Source organism: Callithrix jacchus, chromosome 2 (genome assembly GCF_049354715.1).
Source record: "Callithrix jacchus isolate 240 chromosome 2, calJac240_pri, whole genome shotgun sequence".
Taxonomy (NCBI): domain Eukaryota; kingdom Metazoa; phylum Chordata; class Mammalia; order Primates; family Cebidae; genus Callithrix; species Callithrix jacchus.
This window is the reverse complement of record NC_133503.1, coordinates 191565913-191592089: the sequence shown is the minus strand read 5'-3', so window position 1 is coordinate 191592089 and position 26177 is coordinate 191565913. Positions and strand designations below refer to the sequence as shown.

Here is a 26177-nt window from a genome sequence, read left to right as displayed (position 1 = left end):
TGGAGGCTGAAAGAGTTAAACTCATAGAAACAGAGAGTAGAATCATGGTTATCAGAGACTAGGGGGTGGGGTAGGGAGGGAGACACAGGGAGCTGTTGATCAAAAGGGTAAAAAATTTCAGTTAGATAGGAGGAGTACAACAAGGTGACTATAGTTTATAGCAAATCCACTGTATTCTTGAAAACTGCTGAGAGTGGCTTTTAAGTCTGAACCACAAGAAAATGTGAATTAAGTATGTGAGGTAATGTCTATGTTAATTAGCCCAGCTTAGCCATTCCACAGCATACACATCTTTCAAAACAAGATGTAGCACACCATAAATATATATAATTTTTGTCAAGCAAAATAAATTTTAAAATAAGTCATTAACAATTTCTGTTTCATCTCCTCTCCTCTCATCTTCATCTTCCCTCATTATAATCTCCCTGTTGAGAATGGCTTCCATGACCCAGCTACCTGCCCCACTATGGGTTGAAATGTCTCTCCCCAAAACCATACATTGAAGTCCTAACCCCCAGCACCTTACAATGTGATTGGCTTTGGGAACAGGATGTTTACAGAGGTAATCAAATGAAAATGAGGCATAAGGGTGACACTAATCCAATATGCTGCTATCCCTATGAAAAGGGGAAATGCGGACACAGAGACAGATGTGCATAGAGGGAAGATGATGGGAACATACACAGGGCAAAGAAAACCACATGAAGACAAAGGGAGAGATCGGACTAAGATTGCTACAAGCCAAGGAGTTCCCGGGGCCACCAGAAGTAGAATGAAGCAAAGAAGGATGCTCCCTTAGACACTCTGAAGGGAACATGGCTGGACAACAGTTCTATTTTGGACTTGTCACCTCTGGAATTACAAGAAAACAAATTTTTGTTGCTTAAGCCACCCAGTCAGTGGTACTTTGTTATGGCAGCTCAAAAAAACCAGCACATCTGCTACTGCACTCTTTGGGTGGGTGTCCAACATGGAAAGCCCCTCAAGTGTCCACTTTCCCAGGCCTGCTCCTGGCAGCTGAAGCCAACTATAGGTGATGCACACCTGTGAAACCTAGTTTCACTCACATTCATAACTTGAGATTGCAAAGTAGTTCCTTGCCTGCATTTCTGTCCTAGTTTCCCCCTCCTTCCAACCTTTAGGTGTGGCAATTGAATGAGGAAGTAGAGCAGGAGTGAAAATGCAGAAAGAAGGGACACTGGGAGTGACCTGTCAGGCCAGCCCTGGTTGGGTTCACACTGTGGGTGTGAAGTCCCCCAGACAATTGCTGGGATCAGATGAAAAGGAAGCCATGAGACAGATCCATATTTTCCCAAGAAATAGGTTACAGAAGATAGCAACACCTCCCACCCTTTTCCTATGTATTTTTCCCACCATAATTACTCTTAGCAACTTCACTTACATCTCCCCATAACATGGGTGTGCATCCACATCACACACATGTGCACTCACGCACACACACACACACAATACAGAACAGGGAGAAGAATACCATTTAGGCTCCATCCCTTTAAATGTACTCTACTAAAATACACTTATTTTCCTACTTACAAAGACACTCAGGAACTCATTTTACTTTTCCAAGTGAAAAATTATTCCTTACAACTCTATCTGTCTTTAGCACAATTACTAACAAGTAACCAGTGAGCATGCTGTTAAATTCTTATCCTCTTATTTTGATATATACATACTACATACTGTATTTACAGATATAATGATACCAGAGGGGGACAGGGAAGTGCTGGGTAGAGCAGTCCAGGGTCCCTGGTGAAGGCTCCACCCTCAGGCTTGTGCCCACAGACCTAAGTGAGAACTGGCACCCTTGTTTTGTGCACCTTTGTTTTGTTGCATTTTCCAAGACAACTATGGCCCACCATGCCCCCCATCCTGTGCCCATATAAATCCGAAAGACCATAGCAGGCACACACACAAGTGGCTGGATGTCAAGTGGAGGAGAAGAGCAGAAAAGCTCACAGACAGACACCAGCAGACACTGGCAGGACCGACAGACACCACGGGCAGTGGGACAAAGTGGAATTTGCTAAGGTGGGGTCAAAGAAGAGTTCAGACACTGGGTGGCCCAACTCTAGGGGAAGACCACCTTCCCACTCCATCCCTCTTCTGGCTCCCCAACCACTTTGCTGAGAGCAACTTCCACCACTCAATAAAACTTTGCACCTATCCTCTAAGCCCACATGTGATCCAACTTTTCAGTACACTGGAGCAAGAACCCAGGATACAGAAAGCCTTCTGTCCTTGTGATAAGGCAGAGGGTCTAATTGAGCTGATTAACATGAGCTACTTGCAGATGGCAAAACAGAAAGAGGGCACTGTAATGCCTGCCCATTCAGGAGCTGTACACACTCAACCCTAGATGCTGCCACGGGATTGGAGCGCAAAAACACTCCTCACCACCTGCCCGTCTGCGCTCCCCCAGGGGTTTGAGCAGCAGGGCACGAAAAAAGTAAGCCACAGCCCTGTCACATACCCTGTGAGGGGGATAAGGGAACTCCTCCCATGTCAACAGCATATAGCAGACTATTTTTTTGATTTTGGTCTAACTTTTGATGTGTTAGTGAGGGTAGGGGGCATGTTTCCTTCCCTTCCTGGGCTTTGGAGTACAGGGGCTTGGGTTTAAATTTTGATTCTTGGACTACTCAGATGTGTCATCTGAGAAAAGACTTAACCTGTCCCAACCTTAAGTTTCTCATCTGTAAAATAAAAGCAGAAAAATACAAAATTTAAATGAAATAATGTATGCAAATTTCCTAAGAGAGAACCTGCTCTGCTAGAAAAAAAGACTTCCTTCCCTACTTATGGTCTAAAAATACAGGGTTATAAGGGGCTTAGTCCCTAACAAAAGAACCATGTTGAGTAAATTATCCATCAATGCTTTCCATTTGCCAGTTACAACTCTTCACAACAACAGGTGATGAGGCAGAATAAGAGCAGGTTTATACATACTTTTTTCCACCAAGCAGGGATTCTAGCATCAAACATGCAATCCAACGCATCTCGCAGATTTTCGCTCATGATGATGGTGCCATCAATAGCGAGCTTCAGCTCAGTGAGGGTGCTGCGGACAAGGCTGAGTACCCTTTGCATCCTGTCTATTTCCTGCCTGAGGAAAATGTTCATAGGCTGGAATGGCCCCATCTTCTGCAGCCTCTCTTTCACCTGCCATGGACACATTGAAAGCACATGTTAGCAATTAGTTACTAAGGATTTTATAGACCTGGTGCCCTGGGGTCTCTGAACAGGCCTAAATTCTTACTATTCAATAAATAATCAGCTTCTATTTTACTGCATGGCAAAAAAAAAAAAAAAAGTATCTATTAGATGACCAGCCTGAATTTTCATGCCATGTGGGAAAGAACGGGCAGCCATGAATTCACAGAAGAATGTAAAATGAATGACCACACCATGCAGCTTTCCAAATAGCAAATGCGCTTAGCGGGAAACTCCCTTTCTGCCAATCTGAGCTCTTTCAAACCCACATGTGGACACACACAAGAAGACATGCACACATACACAACCATTCTGCTGGCTGTCTCAAAAAACTAGAATTCTCTTTTAAGAGCTTTCTGTTTTTCCATCAAATCATCTATCCATCTCCCCATTCATTCATTACCATCCGATTTATCAAGAGTCTTCTATGGATCAGATATTGTGCTAGGCTGAGTTGCTACAACCTAAGGTAGCACTGACAAATTCAGCAAAAGAAGGGAGGTTCTTCTAACTCCTGCTACTTACCATGTTTATTTATGTGCTTATCATTCTATATTTAGAAATTTTTATCACTTCATAAATATTTCCACCCCTGCTAGATGTGAATGACACCTTTCCCGATCCTATAATGAAGAGTGCTTATGAAAGCTGATAACAGTATTGATTTTTCTTCAAGCAAATAATCACAGGTTATTCCAGGGACATTATCCCCTTGACTACAGGTCCTTAAGTTCAGTCTGTAGTATTAGCAGCCAAAATCACCTGCTTAGTAGAAACAGTGGGGGTGCAAAAGACACAAAATGCTATAGGATTCCTTTTGAAAATGTGGTACAAAAGGAAAAAAAAATACAAAGAAATAGGTGTCTCTGTGTTAGAAGCACCAAATGATTGTCCAGATCATCTCTTAAAACTATATGGAAAATCAGCTACCTCTTACTCTTGGTTTAATCAAAGATTTGTTTTGTAATTTTTTTTTTTAATTTTTGTGGGTGCATATGTAATTGAATTGTTTGTAACTCAAAGGATAATCGAAGATTTTAAAATACTATCAGGGTAAATCTTCCCACAATACTCCTTAACATGTCAAACAAGAAAACAATTAGGGGACGGGAGGCAGGACTAGATTGCCGCTCCCACTCGGTTGGACAGAGCAGTGTTCGAAGGCTCACATTGTGAACATTAGTGCCAGATCGACTGCAAGAACAAACCAGAAATCCTGAGAGTACCCACAGATCCTATGAGAGACCTGGACTGCTCCTGCAGGACCGGGGTGACACTGCATATACTGTGAGTGCTCCAACTGCAAAAGTGGGAAAGGGAGAGACTCCTGACCTGAACACACCCTCCCACTAGAGACTGAAGCAGCCACAGCAAGACCCACCCAAGGAGAGGCCGCGCTCAGACACACCTAGCCTTGCCCCCACCTGGTGGTCACTCCCTACCCACCCTGGTAGTGGAAGAAAAAGGGCATATAATTGGGAGTTCTAGGCCCGCCCCGCCACTGCTGGTTTCTCTTGATACTACCAAAGCTGATGCTCTCTGGAAAGTGCCACCTCCCAGCAGGAGGCCAACCAGCACAAAAATAGAGCATTAAACCACCAAATCTAAGAACCCTCACAGAGTTCATTGCATCCCACCGCCACCTCCACCAGAACAGATACTGCTAGCCACAGCTGAGAGACCCAGAGACTATGGTTCACATCACAAAACTCTGTGCAGACAACCTCAGTACCAGCCCAGAGCCAAGCAGACTTGCTGGGTGGCTAGACCCAGAAAAGAGACAACAATCACTGCAGTTGTAGCCACATCTGTAGGAAAAAGGGGAGAGTACTACATCAAGGGAACACCCTGTAAGACAAAAAATCTGAACAACAGCCTTCAGCCCAAGACCTTCCCTCTGACAGAGCCTTCCCAAATGAGAAGGAACCAGAAAACCAACTCTAGTAATATGACAAAACAAGGCTCTTTAACACCCCTCAAAATCACACTAGTTCATCAGCAATGGTTCCAAACCAGCAAGAAACCCCTGATATACTTGAAAAGAATTCAGGAGGTTAGTCATTAAGCTAATCAGAGAGGCAACAGAGAAAGCAATGCCCAATGCAAGAAAATCCAAAAAACAATATAAGAAGTGAAGTTAGAAATATTCAAGGACATAGATAACTTAAAGAAAAAAAATTGAAAATTCAGGAACCACTGGACAAACTTATAGAGATGCAAAATGGTCTGGAAATCTCAACAATAGAATTGAACAAGTACAAGAAAGAAATTCAGAGTTTAAAGATACAGTTTTTGAATTAACCCAATCCAACAAAGACAAAGAATTTTAAAATATGAACAAATTCTCCAAGAAGTCTGGGATTATGTTAAATGACCAAACGTAAGAATAATCAGTGTTCCTGAGGAAGAAGAGAATTTTAAAAGCTTGGAAAACATATTTGAGGGAATAATTGAGGAAAACTTCCCCGGCCTTACTAGAGACCTAGACATCCAAATACAAGAAGCACAAAGAACACCTGGGAACTTTGCCACAAAAAGGTCATCGCCTAAGCACATTGTCATCAGGTTATCCAAAGTTAAGATGAAGGAAAGAATCTTAAGAGCTATGAGACAGAAGCACCAGGTAACCTGTAAAGGAAAACCTATCAGATTAACAGCAGATTTCTTAGCAGAAACTCTGCAAGCTGGAAGGGATTAGGCCCCTCTCTTCAGCATCTTCAAACAAAACAACTATCAGCCAAGAATTTTGTATCCAGCAAAAATAAGCATCAGATATGAGGGAAAGATACAGTCTTTTTCAGTCAAACGAATGCTGCGAGAATTCATCACTACTAAGTCACCACTACAAGAACTGCTAAAAGGAGCTCTACATCTTGAAACAAATCCTGGAAACAGATCAAAACAGAATTTCTTTAAAGCATAAATACACAGGACCTATAAAACAAAAAATACAAGTTAAAAAGCAAAAAAAAAAAAGTACACAGGCAAGAAATAGCACAATGAATGCAATGGTACCTCACATCTCAATACTAACATTTAATATAAATGGCCTAAATGCTCCACTTAAAAGATTGAGAACCAGGCCAGATGCAGTGGCTCACACCTGTAATCCCAGCACTTTGGGAGGCTGAGGTAGGTGGATCACCTGAGGTCAGGAGTTCAAGAGCAGCCTGGCTGACACAGTGAAACCCTGTCCCTACCAAAAATACAAAATTAGCCATGTGTGTTGATGCATGCCTGTAGTCCCAGCTACTTGGGAGGCTGAGCCAGGAGACTCACTTGAACCCAGGAGGCAGAGGTTTCAGTGAGCCAAGATCATGCCATTATACTCCAGTCTGGGTGACAAGAGCAAAACTCTGTCTCAAAAAAAAAAAAAAAAAAGATATAGAACCACAGAATGGATAAGAACTCACCAATCAACTATCTGCTGCCTTTAGGACTTACCCAACACATAAAGACTCACATAAACTTAGAGTAAAGGGGTGACAAAGGCATTTCATGCAAATGGACACCAAAAGTGAGCTAGAATAGCTATTTTTATATTAGACAAAACAAACTTTAAAGCAACAGTTAAAAGAGACAAAGACAGACATTGTATGATCATTAAAGGCCTTGTCCAACAGGAAAATATCACAACTCTAAAGATACACACTCCTAAGACTGGAGCTCCCAAATTTATAAAACAATTACTAGTAGGAATAAGAAATGAGACGGCAACCCAACAACAGTGGGGGACTTCAATACTCCACTGAACATTTCATCCAACAACCGCAGATTACACATTCTCTTCAACAGCACAGGGTCTATCCTTCTCCAAGACAGATCATATGATAGGCCATAAAATAAGCCTCAATAAATTTAAGAAAACTGAAATTATATCAAGCACTCTCTCAGATCACAGTGGAATAAAACTGGAAAGCAACTCCAAAAGGAACCTTCAAAACCATGCAAACACATGGAAATTAAATAACCTGTTCCTGAATGAGCATTGGGTCAAAAAACTAAATCAAGATGGAAATTTGAAAAGTCTTCTAACTGAACAACAAAAGTGGTACCATCTATCAAAACCTCTAGGACACAGCAAAGGCAGTGCTAAAAGGAAAGTTCATAGCCCTAAATGCCTACATCAAAAAGACTGAAAGAGCACAACCTGACATTCTAAAGTCACACCTCAAGCAACTAGAGAAACAAGAACAACCCAAACCCAAACCCAGCAGAAGAAAGGAAATAACCAAGACCAGAGCAGAACTAAATGAAATTGAAACAAAACAAAACAATACAAGAGAAAAATGAAACAAAAAGCTGGTTCTTTGAAAAGATAAATAAAATTAATAGCCCATTAGAAAGATTCACCAAGGAAAGAAGAGAGAAAATCGATATAACCTCACTAAGAAACAAAACAGGCGATATTACAACTGATACCACTGAAACACAAAAGATTATTCAAGGCTGCTACAAACATCTTTATGCACATAAACCAGAAAATCTAGAAGAGATGAATAAATTCTTGGAAAAATACAGCCCTCCTAGCTTAAATCAGGAAGAATTAGATAACCCTGAACAGACAGATAACAGGCAGTGAGATTGAAATGATAATTAAAAAGTTACCAACATAAAAAAGTCCAGGACCAGATGGATTCACAGCAGAATTCTACTAGAAATTCAAAGAATAATTGATACCCATCCTTTTGACATTATTCCGCAAGAGAAAGAAAGAAGGAACCCTCCCTAATTCATCACCTTAATACCAAAATCAGGAACGGACACACCCAAAAAAGAAAACTACAGACTGATATCCTTGATCAACATAGATGCTAAAATCCCTAACAAAACACTAGCTAACCAAATCCAACAGTGTATCAAAAATAGAATCCACCACTATCAAGTGGGTTTTATACCAGGGATGCCGGGATGGTTTAACATCCACAAATCAGTAAATGTGATACACACATAAACAGAATTAAAAACAAAAATGATCATCCCAATAGATGCAGAAAAAGCATTTGACAAAATACAGCATCCCTCTATAAAACTCTCCAAAAAATCACCAAACAAGGGACACACCTCAATATAATAAAAACCATCTATGACAAACCCACAGCCAACATAATATTGAATGGGGAAAGTTGAAGGCATTGCCTCTGAGAGCCGGAACAAGACAAGAATGCCCACTCTCACCACTCCTTTTTAACATAGCACTGAAAGTCCTAGCCAGAGCAATCAGACAAGAGAAAGAAAGAAAGGGCATCCAATTCAGTAAAGAAGAAGTCAGCTGTCACTGTTTGCTGATGATATGATCGTTTACCTTGAAAACCTTAAAGACTCCTCCAGAAAGTTCCTAGAACTGACAAAAGCATTCAGCAAAGTTTCTGGATACAAGATAATTGTACACAAATCAGTAGCTCTTCTATATACCAACAGTGACCAAGTGGAGAATCAAGTCAAGAACTCAGCCCTTTTACAATATCTGCAAAAATAAAATAAAATACTTAGAAATATACCTAACCAGGAAGTCAAAAGACCTCTACAAGGAAAACTACAAAACACTGCTGAAAGAGATCACAGACAACACAACAAATAGAAGCACATCCCATGCTCATGGATGGGTAGAATCCATATTGTGAAAATGGCCATGCTGCCAAAAGCAATCTATAAATTCAAGGCAATCCTCATCAAAATACCACCATCATTCTTCACAAAATTAGAAAAACCAATTCTAAAATTCATATGGAACCAAAAAGAGCCAGCATAGACAAAGCAAGATTAAGCCAAAAAGAACATATCTGGAGGCATCACACTACCTGATTTAAAACTATACTATAAGGCCATAGTCACCAAAACAGCATGGTGCTAGTATAAAAATAGGCACATAGACCAATGGAATAGAACAGAGAACCCAGAAATAAACCCAAATACTTAAAGCCAACTGATTTTTGACAAAGCAAACAAAAACATAAAGTAGGGAAAGAACACTCTTTTTAACAAATGGTGATGGGATAATTGGCTGGCCACATGTAAAAGAATAAAACTGGACCCTCATCTCTCACCTTATACAAAAATCAACTCAAGATGGATTAAGGACTTAAATATAAAACCCGAGACTATAAAAATTCTAGATGATAGCATTGGAAAAACCCTTCTAGACATTGGCTTAGGCAAGGATTTCATGACCAATAACTCAAAAGCAAATGCAGTAATAACAAAGATAAATAGCTGAGACCTAATTAAACTAAACAGCTTTTACATGGCAAAAGGAACAGAGTGAACAGCAGAGTGAACAGACAACCCACAGAATGGGAGAAAAAATCTTCACAATCCATACATCTGACAAAGGACTAATAACCAGAATCACAATGAATTCAAACAAATCAGTAATCTTAAAAAATCCCATCCAAAAGTGGGCTAAAGACATGAATAGACAATTCTCAAAAGAAGATACACAAACAGCCAACAAATGTGAAAAAAATGCTCAACATCCTTTGCCCAATTTTGAATGGGCTTGTTTGTTTTTTGCCTGTAAATCTGTTTGAGTTCTTTGTAAATTCTGGATATCAGCCCTTTGTCGGATGGTTAAACTGCAAAAATTTTTTCCCATTCTATTGGTTGCCGATTCACTCTAGTGACTGTTTCTTTTGCCGTGCAGAAGCTGTGGAGTTTCATTAGGTCCCATTTGTCTATTTTGGCCTTTGTCACCAATGCTTTTGGTGTTTTGTTCATGAAGTCCTTGCCTACTCCTATGTCCTGGATGGTTTTGCCTAGATTTTCCTCTCGGGTTTTTATGGTGCCAGGTCTTATGTTTAAGTCTTTAATCCATCTAGAGTTAATTTTGGTGTAAGGTGTCAGGAAGGGGTCCAGTTTCTGCTTTCTACACATGGCTAGCACAGACACTTTTCGAAAGAAGACATATATGAGGCCAACAATCATGAAAAAATGCTCATTGTCACTGGTCATCAGAGAGATGCAAATCAAAACCACATTGAGATACCATCTCACGCCAGTTAGAATGGTGATCATTAAAAAATCTGGAGACAACAGATGCTGGAGAGGATGTGGAGAAAAAGGAACACTTTTACACTGTTGGGAGTGTAAATTAGTTCAACCATTGTGGAAGACAGTGTGGCGATTCCTCAAGGCCTTAGAAATTCCATTTGACCCAGCAATCCCATTACTGGGTATATATCCAAAGGACTATAAATCGTTCTACTATAAGGACACATGCACACGAATGTTCACTGCAGCACTGTTTACAATAGCAAAGACCTGGAATCAACCAAAATGCCCATCGATGATAGACTGGATTGGGAAAATGTGGCACATATACACTATGGAATATTATGCAGCAATCAGAAATGATGAGTTCATGTCGTTTGTAGGGACATGGATGAATCTGGAGAACATCATTCTCAGCAAACTGACACAAGAACAGAAAATGAAACACCACATATTCTCACTCATAGACAGGTGCTGAAAAATGAGAACACATGGACACAGGGAGGGGAGTACTAAACACTGGGGTCTATTGGGGGGAAAAGGGGAGGGCCAGCGGGAGGGGGAGGTGGGGAGGGATAGCCTGGGGAGAAATGCCAAATGTGGGTGAAGGGGAGAAAGGAAGCAAAACACACTGCCATATGTGTACCTATGCAACTGTCTTGCATGTTCTGCACATGTACCCCAAAACCTAAAATGCAATAAAAAATTTTTTTAAAAAATGCTCAACATCAGTAACGAGCAGGGAAAATGCAAATCAAAACCACAATGCAATACCACCTTGCTCCTGCAAGAATGGCCATAATCAAAAAATTAAAAAACAGTAGATGTTGGCATGGATGTAGTGACCAAGGAAGACTTCTACACTGCTGGTGGGAATGTAAACTCGTACAGCCACTATGGAAAACAGTGCGGAGATTCCTTAAAGGACTAAAGGTAAGAACCACCATTTGATCCAGCAATCCCACTACTGGGTATCTACCCAGAGGAAAAAAAGTCATTATACAAAAAAGACACTTGCACACCCATGTTTATGGCAGCACAATTCACAATTGCAAAATCATAGAACCAACCCAAATGCCCATCAATCAACAAGTGTATAAACTGTGAGATATATACACACACACACACACACACACACACACACACACAGATATATATATATAAATTCATTCCTTGTCATGGCTGAGTAGTATTCCATCATGTATATGTATACACACAGAGATATATGTACATGATGGAATACTACTCAGCCATGACAAGGAATGAATTAACAGCATTTGTAGCAATCTGGATGAGATTAGAGACTATTATTCTAAGTCAGGTAACTCAGAAATGGAAAACCAAACATCATATGTTCCCACTGATATGTGGGAGCTATGCTATAAGGACACAAAGGCATAAGAATGATATGATGGACTTTTGGGACTTGTGGGGGAAGAGTGGGAGGGGGTAAGGACTAAAAGACTACGAATATGGTGCAGTGTGTACTGCTCGGGTGATGGGTGCACCAAAAGCTCACAAATCACCACAAAAGAACTTACTCATGTAACCAAACACCACCTGTACCCCAATAACTCCTGCAAACTTTTTAAAATTAATTTAATTTAAAAAGATGTCAAAAAATTAACTTTTATCATCATAAATTTACTTAGAAACTACTTATACACTAAAAAATATCAATTTTCAAAACTAGTGAGATGAAGACGCTGTAGAGGTAATGATATAAATGTAGACTCTCTGAAATAAATAAGGTCTGAGTTTTAAGGTGTGCATTAAACTACATAAAATATGTATTTTAAATAATGGGTGCTTCAATAATACATTGCTTTCTTTTGAACAAGTGGCAATGTAAAGTACCTCAGGGAAGGTTCAGAAAAGCAGTCCTAACCTATCCGTACAGACTGGTAAATCAATGGCAAATATTAACATTCCCCAGCGGTTTCCTTATGGTTTATATATTGAAAAGATTACATTACATTCATGGATACAAAACTTCTTTTCCTGGTTCTCTAAGAAGCTGGTTTTTAAAACAATGTTTTTTAATTTTGGGAAAATTATCTTTTGCCCTCCTTTCTTCTTCCTCACTCTCCCAACAGAAGAGACGCAACCCCAGCGACATTTTGTCAGGATTTTGTCAACTCACTTCAAAGGGGACATAGTCTGGGGGCAGCTTCTCCAGCATATCATCAGCCATCCGGGCCACCACCGCCTCCCGGGTCTCATCCCCTCCACCAGAGCTGTCCTTTGGTTGGATGCCTAGGATGGTGTCCAGCACGTCCTTGGCCAGCTTGCTCTGGTAGGTGATGTCAGCATTGGGGTGGAGCCCAAACACTTCAGGGCTGTCGTAGGCAGGCAAACTCTGAACAATAAATACCCCAGATAAGCACAGACTGCCAACATAAACACCGTCTAAATTATACGATCTTAAGAAACAAAAATGCTTTTATGAGGACATGCATTTACTTAAGTCTTATTGGTGTCAAGCTACAAACCGCAATTAATTTCTCCAGAAAAGAATCAAAAGTTTCCTTAAAAAAAAATTAACCTTGAGAAACATAAACTGGCCTCATAGCTCTTTACAGTCTACACCTGAAACAGAATTTAATCAAAGAGAGACTGTCTTGTTATATGATATGTGACATAGAAAGGGAGCTGTGGTTGGTGTTTTGCTTTCTGACAGTCTAATCAAACGCAAACCAGTTGTCCAACCAAATCAATGTTGTATAACTCATGGTTATTATGTTTATAAGATACCAGGAAGTGACAGCTTTAGTAATTGTGGTCCAAATAAAGGCAGCAGGCGGGAGTTGTACTTTCCCAGGGAAAAAGACAGAGGCTAGGAAAAGAGAGAAATTGAGAAAGCAACAGAGTCAGAAAGACAGAGACGGAGAGGGACACAGGCAGAAGCAGGATAAGCTGGGAAAAAGATCCCCCAACCGTTTGAAAACAAGGAAAATTTACTGATAATTTGACACATGTTTCTATGTATGAATCTTATCCTTAACTTAATTACTATCATACTCATATTTCCCTCCCTTCCTCTCCCTCATTTTATTCCTTCTTGCATAATGTCTTCTTACGAGCTACCGCAAACACACTGCGAGATGGGGTGTATATAAAAAATATATGTGCAGGCACCCCTAAATTTATACCTCCATGGGCACTTTTCCTATTCAGTGCTGATGATTTAAAGATACATGCAGTACACTAAGACAAATATATTTGCTGATTTGAATGAATAAAAGTGCAGAGGTGGTAATATATGAGAAACTCATTACACTTATATATCAAAAAACATGTAAATATACTGATAAATTTAGTCTTCTGGGGCTGTTATGTTTTAGTTTGTTTACTCTGAGATAAATCTTAGATAGACACCAAAGAGACTGCTAAATAATGATCTAATGAATTTAAGGTATAGAGAAAAAAACACGGTCACCTTGAAAATCAGAATTTTTCCCCTACCTATTTCAAACTGCCTGCAGAAATCTACCTATGTGTTCCCACTCATAGGCAGGTGATGAATAATGAGAACACATGAACACAGGGAGGGGAGCATCACACACTGAGGTCTGTTGTGGGGGCCAAGGGAGGGACAGTGGGGGTGGGTGGGCACGTCCGGGAGGGATAACATGGGGAGAAATGCCAGATGTAGGGGACAGGGGGATGGAGGCAGCAAACCACATTGCCTATGCAACAATCCTGCATGATCTGCACATGTACCCCAGAACCTAAAGTTCAATTTAAAAAAAAAATTTACATCCAGAATAAAAAAAAAAAAGAAATCTCCCTATGCCTTCTTACATCAGTGCTTCTCAACCAGCAACAATTTTGTCCCCCCAGAGGACATCTGGCAATTTCAGGAGACATTTTTGGTTCTCGCAACTGGGTAAAGGAGTGCTACTGGCATCCCGTGGACAGAGGCCAGAGATGCTGCTAAACAGCCTGTGATGCACAGGCAAGCGCCCCCGCCCCTCAACGGAGAATGATCCAGCCCTGAATGTCAATAGTGCCCAGGCTGAAAAACCCTGTCTTAGAGGAAGCTCTTACACAAAGCAGGTTCCTGGATGTGCCCATTGGCTGTCCATTAGGCCAGGGTTAAGGAACAGATGTCACGGGATTAGGCAAGTGGATTGGAAAACAGAACAAACTGGGTCTAGAAGCTGCCTTTGCCCTACTGCTGTGGCAGCTGAAGTCTCACAGACAGAGAACTCCAGGGATTTGTGTAGGTCTCCTAGTTCTAAATTTGCCTAGTCTGTCATCTCCTCAAAGAAAATGCCTCCCTGGGGCATTAAAAAAAGAAGGGGGAAACGCGATTCACACAAAACACACACTCAGGACAAACATAAACACTTTAATCATCTGTTAAGTATAAAAATAGGAAGAAAGCCTTCACAGCAAAAGCATTAGTATATATCACCACTAAAATTTATTGTAAAGGCAATATAGACAGTGTGCTTAATACCAAAAAGTCAAATGGCTACAGATATTTGCTCTATGCATAACATTCTGAAGTTGACAAACCTGGATATATTGAAGATAGTTATCCACTGTGCTGCATTTTGGAATATTGTATCCTTGGTAAAAACTGAAATCTGGTCCAAACATATTTTCATTGAACCAAACCTTAGCCAATGTGTTCAACAATCTCTTATCATAGTCATCAGTGACTCTACCTCCATATTGAATCTCTCCTATCATGTAGCGGATGGTGGTCCAGGAGACACCCTGGGAAAATTTATAGAAAAATTATGTGGATCTGACTGCTATTGCATTATTAGTTCCCTGCCAAGTAACAGCCATATATTCACTTTTAACATTCATTGAGTCAGTCATTCTTCATCAGTATCGTCAAGAGAAAGTGCAGAAAGAAAAGTAAATAGGTAAAGAAGAGTAATTACTCATGTCCATGATTTGAAATAGACTTCCTCGATGCATTCATGTGTTTTCGTACCTCAATATAAATAGAAAAGAGTTTGCTTTTTGAGTATTGAGGCAGTTCTTTAGAAAGCACACACTTCAAACTAATCTAGACTCCCATTTTCATTTTCTAGGATTTTGAAGAACGAGTCTCCCCACCCTGACAATGCGCCCTTTGAGGCTCTCTTTGGAATGCCAACCGGCCTTTGAGAAATCAAATAAGGGCGCTGTGGCTCATGCCTGTAATCCCAGCACTTTGGGAGGCAGAGGAGGGCAGATCACAAGGTCAGGAGATTGAGACCATCCTGGCCAATATGGTGAAAACCCATCTCTACTAAAAATGTAAAAAATAGCCAGACATGGTGGCATGTGCCTGTAGTCCCAGCTACTCAGGAGGCTGAGGCAGGAGAATTGCTGGAACCTGGGATGTGGAGGCTGCAGTGAGCCGGGATTGTGCCACTGCACTCCAGCCTGGGTGACAGAGTAAGACTCTGTCTCAAAAAAAAAAAAGAGAAATAAAAGAATAATCAAAACTTGTCCATTTTTTCCTGAAATCAAGAGGCAAGCGTGACCCAAGCTGCTACAACTTAAAGATGACTTTGCGAGCACAGCAAATTCTCACTCTTATATGATTTACCACAGAGCTAGGAAGCCATGTGAGCTTGATGGTCCCAGCCCACAGCCACCAGGGGCACGAGGCAGCAGGTGCGGCAGTACCTTTTTGACATCCATGTCATCCAAGTGGTTCTGGATGAACTGCACAGTGGCATTAAAGTCCGCTTGGTTAAATTCATAGGGGATATTCCACCCTAGAGCACCAAACTTGCGCCTCTCCTGGACGGTGGAGTGCAGGAAAGCCACTGCATACAACATGGGCTTCCACTGGGCCCCAGAGCTCACATCCAGCAGGTCTTGGCTCACACCTGTTGCGGTCAGTCGGGTGAAAAATGTATCATCTCTCAAACATCTTCATTTTCTATTATTTTTATGAGTAATTAATCATGTTTGTAAATCCCTGATACTAAAATTCACTTACTTTGAATTATTTTTATGACACTCATGTGACAATAATAATTTAACTTGTGGGTGTCCAGAGGCCATTTCTCTCTGAAAAGTCTTCAAAGAGACTTTGAGGAGGGGAGGAGCTTGCTAACATGAGTCAAGTTCCCGGCAATCTAGCAAGATCACTTGGGGATAAAATCAAGAGGGAAGGGTAATGACCGTTAAACTCTCCCACTATTACTATAACTACCACTCTATTATTATTACTTATTATTATTATTGTTTTGGGCATACACTTGGGACATATACTTTTAACTAATTTTATATTAATAAAAATAGTGTATACAGAAGCCTACTGCACCTGAGTACATGCTCCAAATAATAATATTACATATGCATATACTAAAGTGTCTACACAATCAGATTTATTTATTGATTTTCTTACTGCCATTATCCTTCCACCTCTATTTTATCCCCCCATTATCTTATAGATTGGCAGGAATTTAAGCCTTGTTAGCAACTCCCCAAAAATCTCTTTGCAGATTTTCCAAGTTGAAATATAATAATTATATTTATTATGGTTATCAAATATATTATTTTAGTTACAATTTATTTCAATTCTCCTAGAGAGATTCTGTTGTCCCTATTTTATATGTGACAAAATTTAAACTCCAGTTATTTTAGTGACTCTCACCCAAGAGAACAAAGTATTTAGCAACAGCAAGGGCCAGAATCAGGATTTCTGACTGAAAGTTGCATGTTCTTCTCATGACCACAAGTCCCATACATAAAGCTATGAAGCAGAGGAAGCAACGGCCAAGAGCGCGACCTCAGCCTCAGTCATGATGGAGGCATTTGGCGATGAGTGTGCTGGCCCAAATTGGATTTTTAACTTAGTTAGCTTCTGACATATGGCCCTAAAAAGGAAGGCAGGCCATCACTTTAATTCAGACTCTCCTCTCAGAAGAGACTACTGCATGACTTTAGGTATGGAGCATAAAGATCATAAATGACAAAATTGCTCATTTTTGATGTTAATTATGTCTCACTGGAGAACATCATGGGCTTAACTAGAGCAGTACTGGGAAAAGAGGAAACTAGAAGGTGGGAATCATGAGCTCTGATGCGTTCACACTGCCAGGGCATATTCACAAAAGAGGACCATCACCTCCTCATCAGGTTAAACAGTAGTACTATTTGCTATAACTGTATCCTAGCTAATCCTTTTATAAAAATTTTTAAGAAAATAAGTACAGAAAACTCCTGTAGACTCGGAAGTATTTCTGGACTCACCGCCATATGTTCTTTTCAGTCCTGCCCGGAGGCCCTGTGGAGGATCGTTGGCAAATTTAATGGACATCTGAAGGAGTGTAATGGGAAACTGCTTATGAACCTCAGTGGTCATCCAGAGGCGGAACGCATCATGTACAATCTCAGTTTCTATGATGATGTCCATCAGCTCGTCCATGAAATCAAGTCCCAGGTGGCAATTCTGCAGAAGTGCCCATCCTCCCTAAGTCAACAGCAATAAACGGAAATTTTTTGGGTTTCACCCAAATTCTAAATTACCACATTCTTTATAAATTAAGTAATTAAAATTTAATAGAAAAACACACTAACCACTTTAAATTAATCTAGGCCAAATCTAAGAAAACAAAAATGTTTAATTGAGATAAGCTATTCTTTTTAAGTCCATGCATTTAGTCCATGCAGTATACATTAGTATGCAATTGTAGCAATACTTTATGGTTATAATCATGAATATAATCAAAGTTAAATATAAAAGAACTTCCAAGTAAAGATGGTTGATTGAAAACATTCAACTCAGATTCATCCCCAAATTCCATTGAAACCACGTGAAGAAAAACTTTAAAGGCATGAACTCTTAAGGACAATGACAGAGAGAGGGAAGACATTATCACTCGCATTTAAAAGAGGTTCAAGAAAGTTGAATCCTAAGCTAGCATTTGGGGAAGGCTGAGAGGCAACCTGATTTATACCACATAACTCCCCAAATTCTCAAGAACAGAGGGCACAAAGTATCACTGGAAGTGGGCTAAAAGATTTGCTAAAAGAGGAAGATTGAAAGTCCAGGCCCCAACATGTTCCTGCCTGCCTTAATGAAAAATTAGAAGTTGATTTTCTACAGAAGGTAAAACAGACAGGGTCTAGACTGGAGGATTCCATCAGCGCATTGAGAGAATAGGTACCACACTGAAACCAGGTGAAAGAACGATTACCTGCTGAATTTTGAGACCTGCTACCACCTGCCTTCCACTAGTTCTCAGAATTCTGGCAACAAAGCATACACCCTTTAGAATGTGGAAGAACTTTCCTTGGCAATCTGACCACACTAAGAGCAAGAGCCTTAGAAAATCATCAATCATATCTTTTGCATGAATTATACCATAAGTATAAGAAGATCTTTGTGCAATGCAACTCAGGAAAAATTGGGGGTCATGTAATGATAATTTCCTCGATATCTAATCTATAAAATATTTTTGCTAAAATCATCTACAAGATCCAAATCATAATCTTGAGGTGTTTTTCTACAATCAATTTTAGATCGCTGACTAGAGAAGCATGAGTTGTCTTTCAAAAAAAAAAAAAAAACCCACTAGATCTAAAGTCTAAAGCAGAGATACCTATAAAACTGACAATTTAGAGATTTCACATTTCCCTTATATTTTCTTCAGAAGTCTGCAGTACTGCTGAATAAATTATCAATCTTTACCCTTCGAAAATTCAATTGACACCATCCACAATTCAAAACAGAAAGGAAATCCAATATAAAACACAGCAACAACGAAAAGACTTAAGTTTCTCTCTTTCACCCAGCATAGAAGTGAACCCTGACTTAAGTTTCTTTTTTGTGTGTTTTGCTTTGTTTGGGGTTTTGAGGAAGGGTCTTGTTCTGTAACCCAGGCTGGAGTGCAGTGACCACAGCCTCTACCTTCCCAGATCCAGTGATCCTCCCACTTCAGCCTCCAAAGTAGATGGGCCCACAGGCACATGCCACCATGTCCAGTTAATTTTTTTTCTTTGCAGAGATAGGGTCTCTCTATGTTGCCCAGACTGTCCTTGAACTCCTGGGCTCAAGCAATACTTCTGCCTTGGGCTCCCAAAGTGCTAGGATTACAGTTGTGAGGCATCGTACCCAGGTGATCTAAGCTTCTTAGGTGAGAACTCTGCTGTTCTATCTTCACCCACAGAATCCCATTTCTTTGGGATTGCCATTCTCTGCATTCAGTATTTTGTTTTCATCTTACTGAGTAGACCAACCACTTTGCTCTTCTTGGGTAGTTAATTTATTTGGCATAATGCCTCAAAAGTTTTAATGTTAGCTTAAAATTTTTTTTAAAATGCTTTTTTTTTAAAATGGACATAAACAGCCTGTAGCATGTAAATTTAAACTCCTAATGATTTGTGGGTTTTTTTCTGCATTGCTATTGCATAACCTGTAACATGAGCAGCATGGCACAAAAGTAGACACTCAGTCTTACATTCGTCATGGTCTGCTGCAAGAGCTTTCGAGCATGGACTTCCTGGCCCTGACCCATGGACACATAACGGGTTTCTATTTTTAATCTCTTCCCCAAAGCAATGATGGAATCTGTGGGGTCTGAGCCCATAGACAGGAGACAGATGAGTGGCGTCCGTGGATCAGATTCCTCCCACGTCTTCTCCAAGTCTAGAATAACACCTTCAGCATATTTTTCTCCCATGGAGTCCACAATGTACCTGCGGGCCTGCCAAAAACAGTATACAGGTCAGCAAAAGTCATTCCAACTCTTTTGTGTAGACAATGTAGTGTGGTTTCCAAAATTCATTTTTGCAATTATCCCAATGATGTCCACAGTAACCCTGTCAGGGTAACAGGATAGAGACCGTTTTTCATATTTGTTTGTTTATATCTCCATTCTATAGGTGGGAAGACTGTGTTGCTTTCCCAGTACAAAATCAGACAGTTAAAAAAAACCAAAACTGTGTGACTCCTGGTCTGAAAACCATTTCAGTATACTAGAAAATGAAAACACTTGGAAACTATTGTTTAGGATGCTTTAACACAAATATATATACACTTAAATAATTGAGTAAGCAACCCTATCCCTGGAATGTAATGGGTACTGATCAAAGGTATAATTATTTCATACTTGTATGAAATGTATTGGATATCTGTTGAATGAATGAATGAGTTTTTAAAGATTTAATCCATAACCTCTGTCCTCATCGTTGTTGTCATCCCTTCCCATATTTGGCTCACCCCTTTACTATTAATTTTGTTTTGAATGAAATCCACACTTGAAATATCACAGATTTTGTCAACTTAATTACAACCACAGAAAAAAATTCTGGTAACAAATCCTTTTTCAAATGAGGTAAAAGAGTTATAATTTATTTTTCAACTAATAAATAAATTTATTTTTTATAAATTTTATGAAAGTTATCATTTATTTTTATAATACCATAATACATAATGGTATTATGAATGTGACCCTTAGTCTATATTTTCTGCCTTCTAAATAATTAAATTGCCTCGAAAACATTTTTCCTCCTATTCTGATGGTCTTCTACCTCCGATGGCTAAAACCCAAGCTTCTCTCCCCAGCAGCATTTCCCACAATAATCATTTTCACATAACCTAGGCAGGGGTGCAACATGACCTGTAACTCTCCCAAGGGCTAAGCAGGTGAGCTCCCCACTCCAATTCCCAGAGAAACACAGAACAGCTTCTGGTGGAGCTTCCCTTGAATCAGACAGGTTTCAGAGAGACCTGGACCAAAGGGCAGCTGGAGCTGGTTCAGTCATTATCTTTGACGTTAAAACATCAGAGTTTGGTGCCTCATGTATGTCTTCTTTTGTAAAGTGTCTGTTCATATCCTTTGCCCATTTTTGAATGGGCTTGTTTGTTTTTTTCCTGTAAATCTGTTTGAGTTCTTTGTAAATTCTGGATACCAGCCCTTTGTCAGATGGGTAAACTGCAAAAATTTTTCCCATTCTGTTGGTTGCCGATTAACTCTAGTGACTGTTTCTTTTGCTGGGCAGAAGCTGTGGAGTTTGATTAGGTCCCATTTGTCTATTTTGGCTTTTGTTGCCAATGCTTTTGGTGTTTTGGTCATGAAGTCCTTGCCTACTCCTATGTCCTGAATGGTTTTGCCTAGATTTTCTTCTAAGGTTTTTATGGTGTTCGGTCTTATGTTTAAGTCTTTAATCCATCTGGAGTTAATTTTAGTGTAAGGTGTCAGGAATAAAAAAATGCTCATCATCACTGGTCATTAGACAGATGCAAATCAAAACTACATTGAGATACCATCTCACGCCAGTTAGAATGGTGTTCATTAAAAAATCTGGAGACAACAGATGCTGGAGAGGATGTGGAGAAATAGGAACACTTTTACACTGCTGGTGGGAGTATAAATTAGTTCAACCATTGTGGAAGACAGTGTGGCGATTCCTCAAGGACCTAGAAATAGAAATTCCATTTGACCCAGCAATCCCATTACTGGGTATATATCCAGCGGATTATAAATCACTCTACTATAAGGACACATGCACACGAATGTTCATTGGAGCACTGTTTACAATAGCAAAGACCTGGAACCAACCCAAAATGCCCATCAATGATAGACTAGACAGGGAAAATGTGGCACATATACACCATGGAATATTATGCAGCCATCAAAAACAATGAGTTCATGTCCTTTGTAGGGACATGGATGAACCTGGAGACCATCATACTCAGCAAACTGACACAAGGACAGAAAATGAAATACCACACGTTCTCACTCATCGGTGGGTGTTGAACAATGAGAACACATGGACACAGGGAGGGGAGCACTACACACTGGGGTCTGTTGGGGGGAATAGGGGAGGGACAGCGGCAGGTGGGGAGTTGAGGAGAGATAGCATGGGGAGAAATGCCAGATACAGATATAGGTGAAAGGGAGGAAGGCAGCAAATCACACTGCCACGTGTGTACCTATGCAACTATCTTGCATGTTCTTCACATGTACCCCAAAACCTAAAATGCAATAATAATAATAATAATTTTTTTAAATCAGAGTTTGATTTTCAGTCAGTAATGTGGGCTCATCCCTTATCTTTGATATCTTGCTATCCCCTATTCATCCTCAAAATGTTCCCCAAGAATCTGAGCTTACAAATTAATTGGTGTGATATTTCCCACTCATGTTTGCCCTCTTTGTAGGTTACAATGAGAGAAAAGTGGCCACTACAGAGGAATCTCCTGGCTTACTATGTCCTCTCGTGTCTTGTAAGAGAGGGGAAATGGATGCCAGATGAGTCTAGACTGTTTACTGACCAGCTTGATCTCCTGCTTTCTAATTCCACCCGGTATGTGGAGACTTCTCAAACAAGCTTCATCATTCATATAGCCAGGTAAAGGGTCTCTTAAAATCCGTAGTCATGAAATGTCCATCTTCCTCATGAGAATGCAAAACACAAAAAGGTGAGCATTCCCAATCCCTAACTCACAGCAGCTAATTCAGAAGGAGCTGGGCTTTTGTACCATGGCTCTCTTCTCCTTCTTTTAAAATCATAATCCCCCCTCATACTGCCAGTTCCCCCATACCAATGGCAGATTAAAAGTCATGCCAACTTTGTAGATTGTAAGAGGCATGCCAACTTTGTAACACAGGATTTTCTGCCTTGCAACTATTTCTAGACGGCTTTGGGGAAAGGCCTCTACCTGGTTTCCCAAAGGTTCAAGAAGAGGTGGTAGGGCCTTCCCTGGCAGGTCTTGGCCACCTGCCATGAAATGACCAAACAGTATCTGAGCCCCTCACTCACAGAGAGGCTCACTCTTCCTTCCTCTTTACCCAATGCTATCCACAGTAACCCTGTCAGGGAAACAAGATAGAGACTATTTTTTCACATTTGTTTGTCTACATTTCCATTCTATAGGTGAGAAGACTGTGTTGCTTTCCCAGTACAAAATCAGACAGTTAAAAAAACCAAAGTTGTATTAGTTGTACCAGTTCACTGGCTGGGAGAAGTTCTAAGGAGGTGGATTGCAGTCCAGTTGGATTTGAGGCATAGGCATATTTATTTTCATACTTCTCAATGCATTCTCTAGGTTGGGCAGATCCATATCTAAATCTCTAACTCTTACATAAATACCTATGTGTTTTTCTGTAGACTCTGGCAGGTGTTTAATAAGTTTGCCTGACATGTTCTGACTTCCCCAAATGCCTACTCCGTGTATGTATTCAGTCACAGGCACTGAAGCAGGGAGCCCTGTGATCAGGAAGGACTTCAAAGGCTGGACACTGAGGCGTTCCACAGTTGCAGCTGTTTCTCAGCCACATGTACCTCTATCACTGCGCCATCTCTAGTGCAACTCATCAAGATTCAAGTACTTTCTACCCCAGAGTAGTGCGGGGCTCAACAGGCCCAATTCCACCATAAAACTCAGCATTGACCCGGTACGGATATTACCGTCCTGGCCATGAGCTAAGATGCTAGAATACTAAGGGGCCAGATGGTAAATATTTTAGGCTTTGGTGGCCAAATTATCTCTATTGCAACTATTCAACTCTGCCATTGTTGCACAAAAGCAGTCACAGACACACGAATAACAAGCATGGCTATGTTCCAATAAAATGTTAGAGATACCAAAATGTGAATGTTATATAATTTTTACTTGTCACAAAATATTAGTTTTCTGGTGATTTTTTCAGGCATTTGAAAATATAATTCTTAAGTCACCAGCTGAACATAAACAGACAGTGGGCCAAATGTTGTTGGCAGGCCCTAGTTTGCCAATCTCTGGAATAGGTAACAAAAGGGAAGGCTGCTTCACTTATATCTAGAGAATGAACCTTTGGTCATAATTCCAGTTCCTGGAGAAGGAACATTCTTAAATAAGGTCATAGTCGTGACTCAAACTGGCTCCAAGCCTAAGGGTTATAATGAGTCTTGGGTGCAAATATGTAATATGCAAGGATGCTCAGCAATCCTAGGGGAGGCCTCACTGCAGTAGGCATGGATCTGAAACTACACATGCGTGCATTAGAAAGAATACATTTCTTCATCTTCTTTACTTCAGCTTCAACCCAACACCTTGCAATTATCTCACTGGGCCAGCAGGACAATAATTCCAGGCATTACTCTGTCTCCCCATCTTCCCAAAGTCTTGGGAGCCCATCCTTTGCACCAGTGTGCCCTGGATGCAGGCCATGGAGTCAAAGGAAATTATTTCAGAGATTCAAGATGTAAGGACTGCCTGCTGGGTTTCAGATTTGCATAGGGCCTACAATCCCTTTCTTTCGGCCAATTTCTCCCTTTTGAAATGGTAATGTTTACCCAATGCCTTACTACCAGTGTATCTTAGGAGTAAATAATTTGTTTTGATTTTACAGGCTCATAGCTGGGAGGAGATGAGTCTCAGAGAGACTTGGGACTTTGCACTTGATGCTGTAACAAGTTACGACTTTGGAGGATGGTTAGGAAGAGATGATTGCATTTTGCAATATGAGAATGATATGAGATTTGAGGGGCCATGGAATAATATAGTTTGAATGTTTGCCCCCTTCAAATCTCACGTTGAAATGTAATCCCCTGTGATGGAGGTGGGGCCTGGAGGGAGGTGTTTGGGTCATGGAGGTGAGTCCCTCAAGAATGGTTTGGTGTTGTACCCATGAGAGTGGGTGAGCTCTTGCAAGATCTGGTTGTTTATAAGTGTGCAGCATCTCCCCACCCTCTCTGCTCCCGCTCTCGCCATGGGACATGCCAGCACCTCACTTCTGCCATGATTGAAAGTTTCCTGCAGCCTCAAGAGAAGCTTAGCAGATGCCAGTCCCATGCTTCCTGTAAAACCTGCGGAACACTAAGCCAATTAAACCTCTTTTATTTTATTTTATTATTTTATTTTGAGATGGAGTCTTGCTCTGTTGCCCAGGCTGGAATGTAGTGGCACAATCTCAGCTCATTGCAAACTTCGCCTCCTGGGTTCAAGTGATTCTCCTGCCTCAGTCTCCCAAGTAGCTAGGATTACAGGTGCCTGGCACCATGCCTGGCTAATTTTTTGTATTTTTAGTAGAGACGGGGTTTCACCATATTGGCCAGGCTGGTCTCAAACTCCTGACATTGTGATTCACCTGCCTTGGCCTCCCAAACTGCCGAGATTAGAGGCATGAGCCACCACGCCCAGCCTTATAACTCTTTTCTTTATAAATTACCCAGTCTCAGGCATTCATTTATAGCAATGCAAAAACTGACTAACAAACCATATTAGATAATTCACCTCCTACAACAGATATAAACCTCAGTCCATGACCCCCTCCTCTGGCTCAGGCAGTGCAACAGGTTTTAGGAATACAGCAGTGAACAAATGGCCCAGTCCTTATGAAGCTTGCCCCCCCACCTCCATGCCAAGATGAGACATACATTGAGCAAGTAATAGCAAAATAATAGTTTGAAGGATTTATGACTTGCAGGGTGATATGAAAGCATGAAACGGATCAATGCTGCAGGAATATATCAGAGAAGGTTTCCTTGTGAAAGAAGCATTTAAGCTGTTGCTTGGATGTTGAGTGGGATTTATTGAGTCAAAGAGGAGAGCTAAGTGGGTCAGAGAATGTGCATTCTCTGCAGAAGGAACACATGCAGAGGCCATGAAGCAGAAAAGAGCAAGTCACTGGCTGGGGACAGAAGGACACCCAGAATAACTATGTAAGAGTCAATTCAGGTGTGGCAAGCCAGACTTCTATACAGCCTATCAACCTTTAAAGAAAGCCAACACCCCACTGGCATGAGTGGAAATGGAATGCTGCATTTTCACACATTGCTCTTCACACAACTCTGCAGAACTTGTTAGTCCCAATATCTGGTCCCAGTGCAGCAGATTCAGCCTGTGCCAACCTCCCTTTGTTGAGGGTGTCTTTTTTTTCTTTTCTTTTCTTTTCTTTTCTTTTTTGAGACAGAGTCTCCCCCTGTTGCCCAGGCTGGAGTGCAGTGGCACGATCTCGGCTTGCTGCAACCTCCACTTTCTAGGTTCAAGTGATTCTTCTGCCTCA

The 26177-nt window shown here is 40.7% G+C and overlaps 1 protein-coding gene across 11 annotated transcripts in view; it reads right to left on the bottom strand.

Annotated features, from left to right (window-relative positions):
- Positions 1–26177, bottom strand: part of DNAH5 (dynein axonemal heavy chain 5) — a 385840-nt gene that overhangs the window by 13668 nt on the left and 345995 nt on the right. For 10 of the 11 annotated variants that reach the window (XM_078365928.1, XM_078365935.1, XM_078365932.1 and 7 more), the window contains 6 exons: positions 19644–19889; positions 17434–17653; positions 15856–16061; positions 14743–14946; positions 12362–12577; positions 2965–3177 (listed from right to left, as the gene is read on the bottom strand). In XM_078365928.1, coding sequence (XP_078222054.1) covers positions 2965–3177; positions 12362–12577; positions 14743–14946; positions 15856–16061; positions 17434–17653; positions 19644–19889 — 1305 coding nt within the window. The remainder of the gene's footprint in view (positions 1–2964; positions 3178–12361; positions 12578–14742; positions 14947–15855; positions 16062–17433; positions 17654–19643; positions 19890–26177) is intronic. The other variant, XM_078365933.1, reaches the window with a different exon arrangement.